Source organism: Drosophila biarmipes, chromosome 3L (assembly GCF_025231255.1).
Source record: "Drosophila biarmipes strain raj3 chromosome 3L, RU_DBia_V1.1, whole genome shotgun sequence".
Taxonomy (NCBI): domain Eukaryota; kingdom Metazoa; phylum Arthropoda; class Insecta; order Diptera; family Drosophilidae; genus Drosophila; species Drosophila biarmipes.
In genome coordinates this window covers 26,282,189-26,301,070 of record NC_066613.1, presented here as the reverse complement: position 1 = coordinate 26,301,070, position 18,882 = coordinate 26,282,189, and the positions used below count along the sequence as shown (strand labels likewise).

Sequence of the window (18,882 nt, the reverse complement as noted above, 5' to 3'; positions counted from 1 at the left end):
GCTATCTGCTAACGCTTTCCTACGACAGACAGCCGGCGAAAGGCGTCAGCAGCCCTTGTGATAGTTTCGGCCAGGGCCAAGCGCTGCAGTTGGCCATAAAAGTGGTCAACAGCCAGCTGATTATGCCACTCGCAGATGTGACTCGTCCAGTGCTCGTGAAACTGCTACCAAAAATTCTATTTTAAATGCTTCGTTTATTGATTAGGCAGCCTTTTGACCAGTCTCAGCTCGATTATTGACACATAGCGGTCGCACAGCGTAAGCGTATGAGTAACAACACGAAACGGAGAGTACACGCAAATAATATCCAAAGCAACACTGAAAAAAATACTAAACATCTTATTTTTCTTACCTAAAATTAATGTAAGTTTTTCTCTTTAATTTTTAACAGGAAATTTAAATTATTACACTAGATATTTAACATATATTTATATATTTTTAAACAGTTGCATACTTTCAGGCATATTTCTTAACGATTTGAAACCTCTTGAGGTTGTTTTCAATGAACAAATATGTCATAAAATGCAGAAATTGAATATTTTAAATATGAAATATAAAATACTTTGTTACTTATGAAAGAAATAAATTACTTTTGAGACTAATATAACATTTTTTAAATGAAAAAATACTATTACAATACATAAGTTTGTTTTACTTTTATGCTCACTCCGTAGGATAGATTATGAAATATGAAATAATGAATATATTTTCATATAAGCTGGTTTTAAGAAACATTTTAATCTTTATATTAGGTTTGTTAAACTTTCACCCTACACCCTCACCATTAGCTATAACCTCACGGTTTTTTCTGGTGTACCTGGCACAGAACCCGGGGCTTGGCGGGGGACGAATCTCGTGAGAAAAGCTTCGTCGCAAGTGCAGCTAGGAAACATTGGCGTCGGCGCTCGTGGCTCCCCGTTCTCTTCGGGGCTCTCTCAGTCGAGTGCCGCCGCAGCCGTAGTCTCGTCGCTTTTGCCGCCAGTTGAGCAGTCGATTTTCGCACGGAGCACGGCAGTCGAAAAAAATTGAAGGAAGCATCGAACATTCAACAGCAGGAGGGCCAGTCGAGAGAAGACAATTTTGTACCTTTACTCAAAATCAAACAACACGGAATCGAAGTCAGTCGCCGCTGTTTGACCAGCTGCGGAGCATTTAAACGAAACGAACCCTTCGATACGAAGCACAACCTCCGGAACCTACCACTTGCAACTTTTCTACACGGTTTATTACCCAACAGAGGCACACAAAAGGTGAGTGCACGCAGAAGGGGTCACGTCGCGCTGCAGGTCCCCAAGTTGTTTGTTATGTGTGGCATGCAGCAAGAGTGAGTGTTCAGCGAGTGAGTCTTCCCACCCACCCAGACACTCATCAGCCTCATTCACCCACTCATTCGCTCGGTGTGACGTAACTGGCGGTGTGTGTGTCTACCATCCGAGATTGCTCATACGCCGCGTGTGCAAAAGAAAACAAACGCAGCCGGAGCTTCGTGGCGAATTTCGGGTTGCTTTCGCTCAAATCCGTGGGATAAACAAAGCTCAGGGGTTGGCAAACAGTGCGGAAAATACACTCATAATTGATCGACGGCAGAACGGTCTAAATTTAGAACCCTTTCGACCGTTGGGCGCCATCCGGTGCACAAAAACACCCCTTTGACCAAATTGATCTGCAGTGCAGAGAGAAGAATTTTTAATATTTCTGAAGATCAAGATAAACAAATGATTTGATTTTAATTCAATAATTCAATAACATTCAAAATCAACTGAGATGTTCCGAACTTTATTTAAAACCAACTTATTTTTGATTAATGAAATGGTAAATCAATGGTTTTTTATTTGAATAGTCTTATATAGATAAGGAATTTGATATTAAAATAAAATGAAGTCTTGAAGAAATGTTTCTTAATATTTTACTTTCCTTTTTACCTATTTTTTCTGAGTGCCATGGCCCATCGCTGGCCGAATGCCCAAAAGTCGCGACTTCACGTGCCTCGGCGCTCAACGTTCTGCGAATTTGGCATTCTGCATTTTGCATTAGTACATCCATGCGCGCTTTGTTTATAAATAAACCTTGAATAATGCCGGCACATTTTCATTTTCCCTGCTGTCTTTTCGCTGGTGGCTCGCCGACTGTTTTTTTATTCAATTTTATCTCTGCGTCTCGGGTCTTAATTGAGCTCTGACTCTCTGGAACTTACTTTTCTGATGAGCAGGGCCCTGAGCGAAGTTGCATTGCTGGAGACGACGTCATTTGTTGCGCTTTTCGAGGTCGCTCGGTGATTCAGCTTCGGTGTCGGCCCAACAAGTGCATGTGGCGGGGAAATCGCCATTTATAGTGCAATCATTTCGTATAAATTAGCGGCCGAATCGCTTTGAAATTCACCTTACTATTTACTCATTCGGTTTTGTCTTATTTTTCAGCTAATACAAAATGTTCGCTTTGTGGTACCTAACATTTGCTGTCGATGAAATACGGTAAGTGCAGGGGGGCTTTTCTACAGTTTGACAAGCACTGCGGGCCCACAGGGCGGATGAACGTATTCTGGTGCCTACTTTTGGGCTATGTAGAAAGGGGTTCCCTGTAGAAAGCATGTCAATTTACTTTCTAGGGAAGTGATCCCCATAAGGATTATTTTTAGAAAATAGTTTATAGAGGAGGTACTGAGAGTAAATTGAAATGTTTTCTGTAATCAGATGCAGGAGCTGTTTTTTAATGAAAAAATACTGCCATAGAAATACAATACACCTCAAATATTGTAGACTTCTTCCCCCAAGAAACCCATCTTTCTTCCATTTCATAAATCATCGCGATAACTTTTGTCGCATTCGTTGCAAAAACGATAATCTAATCGGTATCAGTTGATGAATTAGCCCAATCTAGCCTCTATTTCCGAGCATGTCGTGGGATCGCTGCGGACTGAAAGGTGCTAAATATCACGACACAATCTCCCTGCATTTGGCAACAGAGTTAGTCACCTAGAGCAGTGTCACATGATGAACTACCTGGTCGCTTTTCCCTCCTCTTACTCCCCCAATCTCGTAGAGCTCGCCCCAACAACCGGCTTTTGCGGCTCTAACTCTCATTCGGTGATATGTGCAATCGGCTCACGAGCACATAGAAACCTCTCGCATTTGCACATGTGCTAAGCCGAATTCGCCAATTTTGGGCAAAGAAAAAATAAATAGGCGTCCAGTTGTTATCTGCCGGCAATTAGCGTAATACTGAAAGTGATAATTGAAGTTTGGAGCGGTATTAGTTTTTTCCGTTCTCAGCCGCACAGCCGGCGTTTTGGGCTGCTTTTCGTGGTCTGTGTGCCGGGTGGAGCTCGTTTGTTTGCTTATCTATTTGCCGCACGAGTTTTTCGCTATAGCTACAGATATTGACGATTTGGCCTACGTGACAAGAGAAATGACTACGCCTCCCCGAGAAATGGGGGAGTGGAGAAAGTAATTTCGTAACTCGACGCGGTAAATGGGCAAATTGTGCTTACAGTTCTAAATAACGATGGCTTGGGGCTCCTGACTGCCACGCCCTCGAATGGGCTGCCACCCCGTGGTGTAATAAAATAAATTATTGGCGCTATTATGTTGGATTTTATGGAAATATTATTTTCCTTTGGTTACTTTCCATGCTAAGGGAAGCTAGGAATTTTTCAAATTCGAACATAATTCAAAAACCAGGGCTGTAGTAGTTTTAACATAGCCAGTGTGACCCATAAGACACAAGCATAGCATCATAACTGAATTAAATTGTATATACCAGTTTAATGTAATATTCAAATGAGAGGATTATTTGAATTATTTTGCAATAATTAAATAAATAAACCTTTTTTTCAAAGCTTTATTTAATATATACGAGTTTAACCAGGGTTGCGCTAGTTTTAAAATGGAAGTGGGTGTGGTCACACTGCCTGTCACTTTCATTGTCCCTTTTACCTTCGTCATTCGTCAAATAAGGACGCGTAGATCGTGATTAAACTTTGATTTTCCAATAAATAACCTTGTGTTCTACAAAAACTAATTGCTATTTATTGTATTTCGACGGTGGGAGGTGCCTACAGTTGAAGGTGGGTAAAATAGTTGTGAAACATTTAGCTAAATGCATTTTCAATTGTTTCACGCTTCGGTGCTTTCGTTCTGGAAGTATCTGGAAATTCGCAGTGGAAAGAGACGCCACAGTACTTATTGCTTAAAAGCAATGTCTACTTATTATTAGAATATAACAAGAGATTGCATTTAATCGTTTTCTAGTAAATGCAAATGGTGAAAATATTGCGTAATTTCGTTGGAAAATATTGCACAGTTGTCCTTGGAAGCAGTCGATGATTTTCCTTAATTCCAAGTAATTACTAATCTACAGTGGATAGTATATACCAAACAGTGTAAATGACTTGCATATTTTTATTAGTTTTGACAAGCACATCATAGTATATGCAAAGTACCAATCTATTGTTTTATTTGTGGTCCACTTAAGTTTATTTGCTTTTCCAATTTGATTTTTATTTATTCCTCATTTCGTTATTATTTCCCTTTCATTTGTAGCAAACGTTTAGCTTGGTTATTTAGTTCTAACAAGCCTGCAGCGCCAGCGCTCGACGACAAGCCAGCAAATCCCGCCAAGGAGCCTGCATCTGCTCCTGCTCCCAAACCCGCCGCAGTTCCTGCTCCAAAGCCAGAACCTCCGAAACCTGCGCCCGTCGTAGCCAAACCCACTCCGGTTCCAGTTCCTGCTGCAGCTCCAGTTCCCCCCAAGGAAGAGGCTCCTGCACCTGCTCCGAAACCCAAACCGAATCCTGTGCCTGCACCCGTAGTTGCCCCGCCCAAGCCAACTCCTCCGCCAGCTAAGCCCAGCAGTCCGCCCAAGCAAGCCGACAAGATGCCCATCCCATTGCCGAAATCCCTGACGGAGGCCAACACCAACGGCCAAAATGGCAATGCAGCCAATGGGGAAGCTCCTGGAAATGTGGATGAGCGGGTTTTCGGCATCCAAAAGGAAGAGAAGGTGCTGCCTACGGCCAAGGAAGCCACCAATGACTTCATTAAGGGTGAAACCAATGCCTTTATCCAGTCCATCAAGGAGGCGCAGCAGCTGGGCGAGCGGTAAGCCTTAAATCCTTGTTTTTCACGTTTTATTTCTGTCATGGTTGTGTTTTTATTCCCCTTAATTGCAGACCGAAAGTAGTATTTAGCTTTTTAATTTATTTATACTTTAGAATTTCAATCATATAATGATTTTAATTTGTCCATATATCCTTTTGTATAAGCTTTTAGATTTTAGGGCTAACGTGCAAGTTTCAGACTTCTTATAAAAAAGTTAGAGAAATGTTTATTTTTAAATACTCATTAATGTAGGGAATATGATTTACGCAGTGTTATTAATGAATTACCCTTCAAAAAAGGCAAAATCTGTTGCAATAGAGGATCAACCCGCTGATTACTCACTAACGGGCGGCACTCGACCTAAGCATTCTTCCTCGACTTATTTTTGTAATTTGTGAGTTTTGAAATTTAATTTTTCCGCATCTCCCATGGCGAGAAGTGGGTTCAATGCACTCGGATGACTTCTCCTCGACGGGCGAAAATAGTTGCCATGCGGCAGAAAGACAGCCGCTTGGCGACAACGGTGCAGCATCAGCAAATACGTTGGATCAACATCATGATGATGACGACGACGATGATGGCTATGGGTGGAGACCACAATTTGCTGTTATTTTTGTCTCATGTTCTCTGCTTGGGCGGACAGCTCGGCTCACATGGCGTCGACTCTTTGGGATCTGGTGCTGCATGTGCAGTCTACGGTTTATTTATGAACCCAACTTCGCCCATGTGCGCGTTCTCCACTTCCTCTAATTGCGCGCAATTGATTTTCCATTAATATTCATCGGAGACAAACCTTGGGGCACGCAAGCCCTGCCGGCCAGCTTGCACTTGTCCTTGCCCAGGTGTTCAAGGATCGATGGCAGGTTTGTTAGATGTTGGCAGGCTGCCCAAGTGAAATGGAAATGGAATTGGTAATGATGTGCTGCTGACGGACCATTATGAGACCTGTCACGTCGCCGTAGTCGGGTCACATGATCTCCCCCATGCAAAGTTTATTTATACTTGGAAACGCAGCACAGTCTGGCTGCTGTGCGGCGACAATGTACACACATCGCACTAGGTTTCATTGTTCATATGCAGCAAATTGGCTTGGGAGCGGGGCAATATTCGCCTCCTGCTGCGCAGGGATCCCATTTTAGCCCGGCGTCATGCCTCATATCTGATCCGCCTTTGGCCGCTCTTTCAAACGGACAGAGGTCTTCATTTAGGTGTCTTGTTTGAAGTGCCCCTTCACATATATCTACGATACATATGTACGGATATGTATTTTAGGCACTTGGCTCGCGTCTGTGCAAAAAATTGCTTTTGGCAAGCGTCGCTTTTGAAGTGCTGCCAAAATATTGTTTAGCAAACAAAAGGCGAGAGCCGAGAACACAGATGAAAAGTTGACAACACGAACAGAGCTTTTAGCATATATGCAGCCCATGATCTGTTGCAATCCACGGATAATTAGCTACTGCTAGTGCTAGAGCTCCTCCCCATTCTATCCCAATTTTAAGCAGTAATTTCACAGCTAATTGCCCGGATAGCGGCCACTGGGCCCGTGCTTGGCTGGCCGCAAATTGAACTAATTAATAACACATATTTCAAATGGTTTACTCATTTTTGGCTTTCGTTTTTTGCAGCCCCCGAACATTAGCGCTCCGTTCTCGATCGCTGGCCTCCAGCGGGGCCCCGCAATCAGTCAGTGACTAAATGTTTTCATAAACACTGCGTGCCATTCACACATTCGTTCGAGAATGTTATGCAAGAGTTTCCCTATTCGTCAGATGTGCGGATAAAGATCATGTATGCGGTTGCTTGGTGTGTAGGCCACCTCATCTGGGGAATCAAGCGGGACTCAGCTCATTGTGGGCTCGTCAGAGTCAACCCCCTGCTCAAGTACTAGTCTCTGAAAAGATATGTAAAATAAGAGTACTGAGAGAACTAGAAATGCTCTAAACAATTAATTCATGGGAGTAGTAAAATGCTAGAACCAATTACCTGCTGATAGTTCTCAAAGTTTCTTCAAGTTTAATAGAACTACTAAATCCTCTTCTATCGTTATCTAATTTTAGAGTAAGATTTTAATGTGTTATAGTGTGTAATACATTATTATTTATTGTTAACTGATTTATTACCAATCTATTGTATGGAATTTTCCTATCATAGTCACTATTTAGGGAAAGAATCTACCCAGCTCTATAATTTCGACCCAGCCTGTCCGTTCTATACCCTGCACACTAAGTGCTTTCTCAGCTGTGTGTCAACAGTAACGGACTCGCCAGTGGCAGCTATTGTATCTACATATCCGCGAGCTTGTTTCGCAAGCTTTTCAAGGTCAACCCCGCACAGTATATGCCATTTCGCTTTTCCCCCACTTGTTAGTTGGGGCTCAGGTCCATTGTTCTATGCGAAATCCTACACGGCACCAGCCCCCAAAGGCTGCCAGCTGGTTGGTGGTTCGAAGTCGCGATGGGATGGAAAAGCTGCTGGGAGCCCTTACGTAATCCCAGCGCCACTTGACGGCGGCAATTGAAAATGAAAAGGAAAACAGGCGCAGCTACCAAAGCGAAAAATTGAAAATGCCCAAAGTTTCCAAGGGAGAGCTGAGGCGACGACATCTCTGGATTATATAAGCGTCCTGCTGTCGCCCGGCATCCGCCGAATATGTATCAAATATTAATCTGCGCATATTTTCTAAACGTATATAATTTGATTATGGGAACGGCGGTTTGATATGTATTTTTAATGGCCACCAGTGGAAAATTCGTGTGCCGATGAAAAGCAAAAGTTCTGTTGTTTCTCGAAAAACAACGCACGTAGACAGATGGGTTAGGTGTCGTGTATATCTTCCCGTGTTTGCTGGGCGTTGCATAAATTTCGTTGGCAACTTTTCAAATATTTTCCCTCAGTTTTCATCTAGTAACAAATGAATATGTTCTTGTTCTCTATGATGTGTACCTCAGGCCTACGAGTGTATGGGTTAGCCAGAAGAGCTGATGGTTTGTCTGAGAATTCAATATCAAGTTCAAGACTTTTGTTAAAGATTGTGTAAACGATTATAGGCGATGTGTTTATTTGTTTGATATGTTGGAGAGGAAACAGGGGAATGGGTACAAAATAGGTATGTTTATCTCAAGATTGTGTAATGGATATTTTAGTTGGCACATCTATCTGTAGAATTTATCAGAGCTCCCCCAATTTTGCTTAAATCTTTTACATTTAGCAGCTCGGCATATTTCATTTTATACTGCGGTATTAGTGCCAGAATTTATGACGACTACGTTGTGTTTGCTTTCTATCTGGCCAAAAACAACAGATATTTTTCTTATAGAAGGCGTGCATATAAATTAAATATAATGTTGTTTTCGTTACAGTCGATTTTGGGGAAGAAAATATAAAGTTTTTAAAGGTTCTCTGTGAAATATTTAATATTTCCAATAGGGTTTACATTTCTCGAAGTATATCTTCATGGTAATTATTGATAATTTTAAGTTATTCCAGTTCTGGTGTACTTTGTCATTAGCTCAGCCAATTTGCCTCTCGGCTAGTTTGCTTTGGATGTTTATCCATCACTTAAAGCTCGGATCTTCCATCCCGAATACCCGAGATTCTCGTGGAGGGAGTGACTGTTTAGTGGTGCAATTGCGCCACTTGCCTTGATTACTTTCAACGCACATCGCACCATATCACATCGTTCCGTTCGCTGTCGGCGATGTCTGGTCATAATTAAGCGGTGAGGCCGCTCCTTCGGCCTGTGGTTGTGCGAGTGTGTGTCGCACACCCACCCAGTGCACCACACACACAGGCACACTCAATATTTTTGATTTGCGGCTGCAAGAAGTCGCTGCTCCTCTGGGGCCTCTCGCTCCCACGTTCGCATGGAGCAATGCAGTTTTCTAGCTGTTTGCGAACCCCAAACACTTTCCTTTTCTTTCTTCGGGGGACGAGCTCTCTTCCGCCGTGTGTGTGCGTGTGCGAGAGAGCTTTACTTTCTGCTTTTTAGTCATACGTCACGTCCTACGTCAATCGTCGGCGGCTACCAATAGGCACTCTCTGTAGGTGCACTGAAAGAAATGTTTATACTGATAATAACTTAATGATTTCTATTAGATTAAAGGGTGAGACGTTCAGCTTTCTTTAAATATTTTAAAAACTTTTATGATATTTACAAAAATTGAACCTTTGCGTTTAGGTCTTAAATTATGGTATTATTATTATTTAAAAAATGGTTAAGCCTGAAAAAGAATATAAAATTCCTGTGACTTGGGGTGTATTTGAACTCGCGATAATAAAGCTAAGGCTCGTCAACATTTTTATAATTAATCTCGACTTTTTTGAGTCACCAAATAATATGACGATAAATATTAGGTTAATATGACTAGGCAATCATTTTTTTTAAATCATAATTAAAATATGCATTTATGAAAAGGTTTTAAGCAATGAACAAACCGAAAACAAATGTTTAAAAGGTGATTTTTTGGATTCTATTAAAATGTCTAGTTATTTCCCCCGGTGCATGCCACAGTGCCGGCAGAGAAGCCAGGAGGCAGGCTTCTTCCCACACACACAGACAGCAAGGCAGGCCGCAGCTTTGGCTCTCTTTGAATTTAGTATCTGTGAGAATGTTCGTGCTCGTGTAGTTTGAAAGTGAAAGAAGGAAGGGTGGCCTCTGCCGCCGCCGCAGTCGCTGCCGCGGCCAGCGCTGGCGCTTCTGAGGCACCGCCTGCAGTCAGTTGGGTTAAAGAACAGAATATTCCGATCATTGTAACGTTGGACGTTGAATTCTACGGTTGCAAAGGTGAGCCGTTCTCCAAGATAAAATTGAAAGTGAAAATTCTGCCGTTCAAGTATCTCACAGATACAGTGTCAAAGGCTTAGATTTAATCTTTAATTTACAAGTTCTGTGGCACCCAAAAGTTAATTGGCAACCAATATGTTAGTGAATTTATAGTTGCAACTGAATTCGTATTAAGCAATGCTTTAAGAATTTAGTGATATTTCGGTTTTGTGGCAAATGAAAATTAAAATCCCCCATTTTGGCTTTTTAAACAGCGAAAGGCTCTTAAATGTCCATTACTTAATTCATGGGGGTTTGTATACATTTTGGCCGTTAAATAGCCATTAAAATAAGTGAACTGATTTTAATTTGTAGCTTTAATGGCAATCGAGTTGTGTGTTCTTCCTTGAGATTGAATTTTGTATACTAATTAAATTTAATGGTTAAATAAAGTCCTAAATTGTTGGCCTTCTGCAAATATTTTGAAACCAATGTAGTGATAATTTTTGATTTTTTTAAAACGTAATTCCTGTAAATGTTATTTAAAACTTAAAAATCAATTAACAATTTAGCGCTTGACTTTAAACGATAACATATATTTTAGTTGTTTAATTTAACTACAACCATTTAATCATTTGTGAATCAAGACTGCCCTATTATTTAAAGTTTTTATTTGTTAAATTTTCGGCAAGGGAAAATAAATATGCAGTGCATAAAACAATTTATTGAATAATATATGCCCAAAGTGAGCTTGTCGCTGTGCTCGTGATAAATTTTCACATCCCCCGTTGAGTCATGCGATGCATTTTTGCAAACCGAAAACCGGTTACCGGCGAAAAGAAATTTATACGGGCGGCCGGTAGGCTGTTAAGCTTTAAGTTTATAGTTATGCAGTTGAGATTTTTTTGCCAGTCGGCAGCAGAAACTTGTTTGGTCTGGCCCTGCTGTCACGGTCTGGCAACCGCTGGCGATCCGTCCGTCTGTCGCATTTGTATCCCATTTAGTTGTGCAATTTTTTGCGGCCAAATGCCAATGAACGGAGGCGGACTGTACCGCTTGCCAAGTGCATTCAGCGGGGCCAAAGGGGGCTCGCGTTTGCGGGGGGCTGCAGTTTAAGGTCGGCCGTTCGATGGCACTTAGAAAGTTCTGTGTAGCGTGTTCCTGTATCGATTTCGATAAGATATTGGCCCGTGTTAATACCATTCAAACCAAACTGAATGATAGATAAGAGGCGACAGAACGCACATTCAGTTAGCACTTTGCTGGCTTCTCTGCTTTACTTTTTGTCGCCCCTCTTTTATTTTCCACTCCTTGAACTTGCCCTGCCCACAAACGGCGGCTATAAATAAGAAAAAGTTCTTAGTCGGCAATAAAAACGTTCATTTTCACGGTCAATGCCAGGCACATTGCATAATCGCCGATAGGAGTGGTATCTATATACTTAAGCAATTAAACCTAGTAATGCTGGCCCAGCAGAAATCAGGGCAACGCCAAGTCCAAACCGACAATTATATAAGGGCCCCCAGTTTGGGAGCCACTGGGAACGTCCGATCGAATTTACCCGGCCAAATTTAGTTCGGGTTGATAGAATGCCGGCTGCTAAAAATACAACCCCGCCGAGGCAAATAAGCAAAACAAAAGCAAGGCACAGCCACAGGCACAGCACGCCGGGGATACAGATGGATAGGGTGGCTATATAGGTAGGCCAGGCCATAGGTACCGCCTGGGCAGACGAAAATTCCAAAGGTATACTATGTAGGTGAGCAGCTGACAAGTTTTCGCGGGGTATGAATTGGGCTTTGTGTATCATACAGTTTGTTATATTCAGCAAACAAATCGCGCAAATTTGTTGTACAAATTGTTTGCCCCGGGTTTTTTCTATCTATTTTTCTTCTCCACTGGCACGTTGCTGTTAATTATTCAATTGAGACCCATTAAAGCGCTCGGGACTGAATAAGAACGGAAAAGGCAGAGTCGGAAAAAGTCGAGCGACCGCCCGATTTACTTGTCACAAAGCTGGAAAAACCAAACCGCATTTCCCGTAGTCTAGATAGTTAACTGGGTAACGCCTCCATTTTCCCTGGCCCAACAAAAGGCTGCAGGTTGCATAATCAAAGCTGGGGCTGGGTTGGGCTCTTTGGCTAGACAGGAAATGGAATCGCACACATAAATCAGTCGAGGGCGCGGGAGAGCGGCTCCCCACAGGGTGCCAGCCAATCATTTTCCAACACCATCTCAATTTGCCTCGCAATTCATTTGGCCAGTGAATAAACAAATATTTGGAATATCTAAAATTTCAGCAGAAACGTAAACAAATCGAGCAGTTCAAGTTCTTTCGGGGGAGAGGCTGGCCAATATTTCCGAAGCTACTGTTACTGAATGAACTAGAGCTTTTTAGACCCTCCTCTGAGGAACTTGTCAAGGACTTTTGGGTGGTGAAAGCCAAGTAAAAAGGGTCCTTTCCTAAAGAGAAAGCTTCCCGCCCACTTTCTATTCATTTTTTTTTTTACATGGAAGTGAAAGCTTGGTAACTTCCTGTAGAAAGTAATGTTCATTTTACTTTCTAGTCATGTAGAAAAAATGGCTAGATGGCGCCACACACGCATGTAGAACAAATGTAGCAACAAATCTACATTTCAATATAAATTTAATTTTTAAATTCTTCATCAAATAAGTAAATCAAACTAAATTCTTGAACTCTTCGTTCTCTTTTTTTGGGTTGCCCCCACCCCTAGACCCAGAAGACTCGCCACAAAATATGCATCCTACTTATAACCCTTTGCATCTTCTATATCTTAATGAAGCCTCGTCTGATTTTCGCTGATTGTCTTCCCAGACAGCGCAAATTTAAATCAACGACATCCGGATGGCGACTGCAACAAATATTTCTTTTCGCCACTTGCGCTGGGCAAAAGATATTTTTTCATCATCTTCAGTAGTTTGTACATATAAATGTGCACATTTCTCTGCAGGCCGCCTAATTGAGTGTGAGCTGCTTTGACGTTTTGCCAAAAGAATTTTAATTAAATTAGGACCGCAAGAGAAAAGTAGGGAGTGAGGAGTAGAGAGTCTCACCAGCAAATGCGGGCGACCAGCAGCCCTAATATAACGCCCCTAATAACCCGAACCCCTAACCCCTATTCGGCCAGATATTTATTAATAAGAGCTCTATGTCGAATTCATGTCATAGCCAGCCATATTATTGGCAGAATGCTGCTGGCTGGAGTTATTGCCCAGGGAGAGCGGGCTGCCCGGGCCATGTCCATGTCCAGATTCAATTAGTGTCGCAATGAGTGTGTGGTGTGTGAATGAATGTTGGGCACACTCATTTGGCTGGGCTAGCAGCCATGGCCCAAACTTTCCATTCCCCTTATCAAGTGCGATGGTGACCAGTTTTGGAGCGACTGACTGCCCGCCGTGCCCAATTTCCCGTTGCAGTCGCTCACGTCGGCCAATTTCCCGAAAAAATAAAACACTTCGCATTATTTTCGTACACTTGCCAATTTCTTTGTGCAATCGACTGGCCAAAATCGCAATTAACGAAGGCAACTATTGCAGCGATTTCTCGGGTGAACGACCAGACCAGTCCGTTGGCCATAAACTTACCCACTGCACTGGCCGCTCAGCCGGTTGCCAATTTCCCCGCATTTGATTGCAATTTATACTGCCATGTATATGTATTACCCCATGATGATGTTGGCCCAGACAGCAATTGTGCTGGGGAGAACTGAGTTATTAGCCCGAATCCCGGTCTCCGGGCTATCTTATCAAGATTCCTCCTTAGGAACTGATCATGGCTGTGTACGATTCGAAGTTTAGAGCTTATCACCTGCCAGCTTATCTGGCTAGCTCTCCTGGCCAACAGATACTGACGCTCTGGCCTCTCGCCAGCTCTCTTTCTCCAGCTCCAGGTGAGTTGCGAATATGCCTACCGGCAGTCGCTGATTTTCGCCAGCCATTCGCGAATTGTTGCCGAGCCTTGACGGTTGCAAAAAACCCGTGCGTGATATTGTTATAAAGCGGAGGCTCTAAGTAGCTCTAAACCAAATACAAAATCCAGATCTAATAAAAACGACTTGGTGACGCGTGTGTGATTAGAGCCACCCCAGAAGTCTGCTAGAGCTGCTCGGCTGATCCTGCCTGGGGGTTTTCGTATCCTGTACTATGTCTCAACCCCTGAAAAGAATTAAAGTCCCTGGTCTGTCCGCTGCTCATCAAGGGTTACATAATGAAATCAGTGTTTTTTTGTTCAATTGTGCGTCAGCTTAATTTGATTTGCTTTGGCATGGCTTTTAAGTGCCGAACAGGGTTCTATCCTCCTCCGCCATGTTTGTATACTCCAGTTTCGGGGCGACTGTCTATCAGGTCGCCGGCACTTGAGTTAATTGATTAGTTTCAACGCCCGCCAGACAGGCCAATAAGTCATTACTATTATCTGGCATGATTCGGAGCCACTTAAAACTGAGAAGTTGCCAACCAACGCCCCCCTCGGCTTGCCTTCTCTGGGTTTCTTTGGGTGCATTGCAATTTGCAAAGCCAGCGCTATCTTTACGAGGCATTAACAAGCCCCAGATTACTCATGTGGAGTGGCTGGAAAACGACTCATATGACTCCCAAATGGTGTAGAAATTTCCGCAGCGAATCAATAAACACTTGCCATACGAGGGGGCACATCTACCTGTTAAAATGGCAAATTGTTTTCCATTCGCAATCAATATTTACAGAGGAAAAGTGAGTGTTCGGCTGCGATTACTCACTGCCCTCCACCGGGTAATTGAAGCTGCAAATGGAATTAGCCAAAACAAAACAAAAGACTGACTGCTGGCTATAGTAAGTGCAGTTTTTATTTCCCAACTTAATGTGCATTAGACATGCAATGAGTGTGCGATGAGAAATGGGAACCAGTTCCCCGCGACTCTCAAGTCGAGTGCGAGACCGCCGCAATGGGTTAATTCTCAGGCCTCAAGTGCCCGTGTCCTTGTCCTGGGAATCCAGCAAGCTGTCTGTGATTTCCACTTGCCGAGTAATTGATTTTTTTCCCTCACACACTTATAAGGGGTATGGTATAGGGTATATGGCAACCGATTCCTGTCACTACCAGAGCACATTTCACACTCCAGCCCGACACTTCAAGTTGACTTGACCGCCCGGCTGAAGGCTCAACAATTCCCAGCTGCCAGTCGCGTGCTATAAACTTTATTGATTCGAAGGGGCAGGAAGGGAGTTGGCTCGGAATGGGTGGTTGGTGGTGGGTCCAGCGCATCGTGTAAATATATCCTTCCGCATTATGTTGCCGCTCATCCGGCAACAGTTTGGGCCGGCGCCTGCGGGTAGGCAGTGCTGCTGCTGCTGCTACTTCAACCCTCCAACCTGCGGGATCCGAACCTCCCCGAAATATCCGAAATCAAGAGAGAGCGGTAGAATCGACGGTCGCGACTATCAAATACCCATTACAAGACGGACAAGATGAATGCATGCAGGAAAGCGACTGTTCACAAGACGGCACGAACCGCAATAGCGCCACCTAGCTTCGTTTCTTTTTTTTATTTCTTATAACTTTTTAATGAATGGTCCGATTTCAATAATTATTGGCATGTATATAATATTTGGGCAGGGCACAAAAAGCCCAAGGTCGTCATTCATCATATTATATAGCTATATTATATATAGGATCAGAAACGCTTCCTGCTACATACTTTCCGATGAATCCTGTGACATACTTTCCGATGAATCTGGTTCACCCCTTAACTCCAATAGTAACGGGTATCAATATACCACTTCGATTGAGAGCGCGCACTCCTCTCCGCTCGAAACTCCGGCTAAAACTCTCCCAGCTGAGCGCTGAATGCGGCGGGCGGCCCAATAATGCCGGCGATGAAGTCTGCGGGTCCTTGGGTGCGACACGGCTCTCAGTTCCTTTCGATTTGCCGATTCGGTTTGTTCGTCCCCTGCCGATTGTCCCACGAGCCACAGGCGCGCTAAAATATATCCTGAAGAGCAGGATACACGGCCGAGCAGCTCCAGTAGTCAGCCAGCCGAGCAGCAGTCAGCAAGTCCTTTGCTCCCCCAAAAATAGCAACGCGTAGTGTTTGTTTAGTGTAGTATACATTTGGGCGCGGCAGCAGCGAAAACCCAGCTCGCAGGAGTCTCTCGATAAAGAAGCTAAAGGATAAAGATAAAATTGTTGCGTCCGATATTTTGATACCAACGAAGAAGACCACCATTAAGAGTATAATATACTGAAACGAGAATCAATCAACCAATCACCGAAAATCAAAAGCAATAGCGTTAAGCCTGTCTGAGTGTGTGTGGTGTGTTGTGCGAAAAGGGATCCCCCATATAGAGATCCTTTTCGAAGAGCTAAAGCTGCATTGTGATTTCATTTTACCTGCAAGAGCAACCAAACAAACGAAGATTGGTTTTTTCGTCTATATACAAAACAAAACACCGACTTTGTGACCAAGCCAACGCCAAATTTTTAAACGTTTTTTGAAAACTTTACACCAAACTCTACAAAACTAAAAAACCAAATCACACCCAATATGGGTCTCTGCGCCTCCAAGGACAAGAAGGAGAAGGTGATCGAGGGCGACGTGGCCAACGGGGAACCCAATGGCACCGCCACGGCAGCCGGAGCTGGAGGAGATGGGTGTGTATCCCGGGGCTCTGGGACTTTTTAGTTACTCTGGCCTACGACTCCTAGACCGGAGTTGTCTGTACATCCTGCTGGGTGGATGGGTGGTTGGGTGGGAGAAGGGAACTCCTAGCTGACGTCATGCGTGTGTGTAAGTGCGTGAGCTCGTTGTCTCTGAAAAGCGCCCAAAAATAGTGCCATAAAAAAATTATTATTGCCCTGGTCCTTTGGTTTGTCCAGGACTTCGCCTGGGTCGCCATGTTGTTGTAGTGCGCATGTCCTTCGCCGAGGGGAAGGCGGGACAGCATAGTGTGTGCCGTCGATTTGCGTATTCAGCGGCAGCCGGCAAAATTTTATAGTCAGTCAGTATAGCCACCACCAAAAGCAGGACAGAGCCAGCCACCACCACCACTACAACAAGAAAAGGGGCGTAGTGGGTTCAGGAGGAGATGGGTGGTTATCGGTGGGTATGTGTGGCAGTCGCGTGCCACAGTCGCAAGTCGGGTATGAGCACATGGCCATAACCCGAAACTAATTGCGGGGCAAACAGGCCGGAATCGAGTTGAAAACAGAAAACAGAAACGGGAAAACATGTTGCCGACTTTTGGGCGCCACACAGCGGAGATAGCCAGGCCTCCCAGAGCAATAAAACTTGAACTGCCGCCCCAGCCACGCCCTTTTACTAATGGTCAACCCCCCTTTTCTCCTCGTTTTTTGCAGCAAACAAGACACCATGGTTGATGCCGCTGTTCTCGCTAAACTGGAGGAGGGTTACGCCAAGCTGGCTGCCTCCGACTCCAAGTCGCTGTTGAAGAAGTACCTGACCAAGGAGGTCTTCGACAACCTGAAGAACAAGGTCACGCCCACCTTCAAGTCGACCCTGCTGGATGTGATCCAGTCCGGCCTGGAGAACCACGACTCCGGCGTGGGCATCTACGCCCCCGATGCCGAGGCTTACACAGTGTTCGCCGACCTGTTCGACCCCATCATCGAGGACTACCATGGTGGCTTCAAGAAGACCGACAAGCACCCGGCCTCCAACTTCGGCGATGTGGCCACCTTCGGCAACGTTGACCCCACCAACGAGTACGTGATCTCCACTCGCGTGCGTTGCGGTCGCTCCATGCAGGGCTACCCCTTCAACCCCTGCCTGACCGAGGCCCAGTACAAGGAGATGGAGGGCAAGGTCAGCAGCACCCTGTCCGGTCTGGAGGGCGAGCTGAAGGGCAAGTTCTACCCCCTGACTGGCATGGAGAAGGCCGTGCAGCAGCAGCTGATCGACGATCACTTCCTGTTCAAGGAGGGCGACCGTTTCCTGCAGGCCGCCAACGCCTGCCGCTTCTGGCCCAGCGGCCGTGGCATCTACCACAACGATGCCAAGACCTTCCTGGTCTGGTGCAACGAGGAGGACCATCTCCGCATCATCTCCATGCAGCAGGGCGGTGATCTGGGCCAGATCTACAAGCGTCTGGTGACCGCCGTCAACGAGATCGAGAAGCGTGTGCCCTTCAGCCACGACGACCGTCTCGGCTTCCTGACCTTCTGCCCCACCAACCTGGGTACCACCATCCGTGCCTCCGTGCACATCAAGGTGCCCAAGCTGGCCTCCAACAAGGCCAAGCTGGAGGAGGTTGCCGCCAAGTACAACCTGCAGGTGCGCGGAACCCGCGGTGAGCACACCGAGGCCGAGGGCGGTGTCTACGACATCTCCAACAAGCGTCGCATGGGTCTGACCGAATTCGAAGCCGTCAAGGAGATGTACGATGGCATCACCGAGCTGATTAAGCTCGAGAAGAGCCTGTAAATTGCCCGCCAACCGCCGAGCATCGTCCCCCCGCCTGGACCGGCATCCCCCGGAGCCTAACATCCATCTGAAGGAGCCACCAGCGCGGGGCACACGCAACAATCAACAACAAGAAGAACAACTGCAACACTTAGAAATCTTCGGCTCGTCCGCCTTGTCGCTTTTGGGCGGTTCGGGCTGCAAAAAAGTCTAGTTTGTAGCGATGGGGTGGATCTGCTGTCCCATCCTCTGGCGACCTTCGGCATTTTCGTATACTTTGAGGGTTGCGGGCGCAGGCAGCGATCCCATCTTGCAACACCAACACCACCCACTGCAGCAGCAACAACAAAGGATAACTATTTGACAGAAAACATTTGCTTAATTACAACCAAACAATGTAAAACATTTTGACATCTGTGTCAAGCAAAAACAAAAAAAGGAACTTTAAATACTTTTATTTTAAGTCTTAAGTTTATAAAAGAATTAAAATTATTAAAAAATAATAAAAAAAAATAAAAACTCAACGACTGTGTTGTCATAAATGGTTTAGGAGGTTAAAAAGGCTGTATTAGAATATAATTTTGAGAAAATATCTCTTGAACTGCAC

At 44.5% G+C, this 18,882-nt stretch overlaps 1 protein-coding gene across 4 annotated transcripts; it reads left to right on the top strand.

Annotated features, from left to right (window-relative positions):
- The first annotated feature begins 993 nt into the window (after positions 1-993).
- LOC108029789 (arginine kinase) lies at positions 994-18,799 on the top strand. Of its 4 annotated transcripts, XM_017102304.3 has the most exons (4): positions 994-1,250; positions 2,418-2,471; positions 4,539-5,096; positions 17,213-18,799. In XM_017102304.3, exons 2-4 carry the CDS (start codon positions 2,428-2,430, stop codon positions 18,294-18,296), a joined length of 1,686 nt encoding a protein of 561 aa, XP_016957793.1. In that variant the 5' UTR covers positions 994-1,250; positions 2,418-2,427; the 3' UTR covers positions 18,297-18,799. The 4 variants fall into 4 exon arrangements, with proteins under 4 accessions (XP_016957793.1, XP_016957809.1, XP_016957818.1 ...); XM_017102320.3 differs by lacking the exon at positions 4,539-5,096 and having other exon boundaries at positions 1,009-1,250; XM_017102329.3 differs by lacking the exons at positions 994-1,250; positions 2,418-2,471; positions 4,539-5,096 and adding an exon at positions 9,726-9,879.
- The last annotated feature ends 83 nt before the right edge of the window (positions 18,800-18,882 follow it).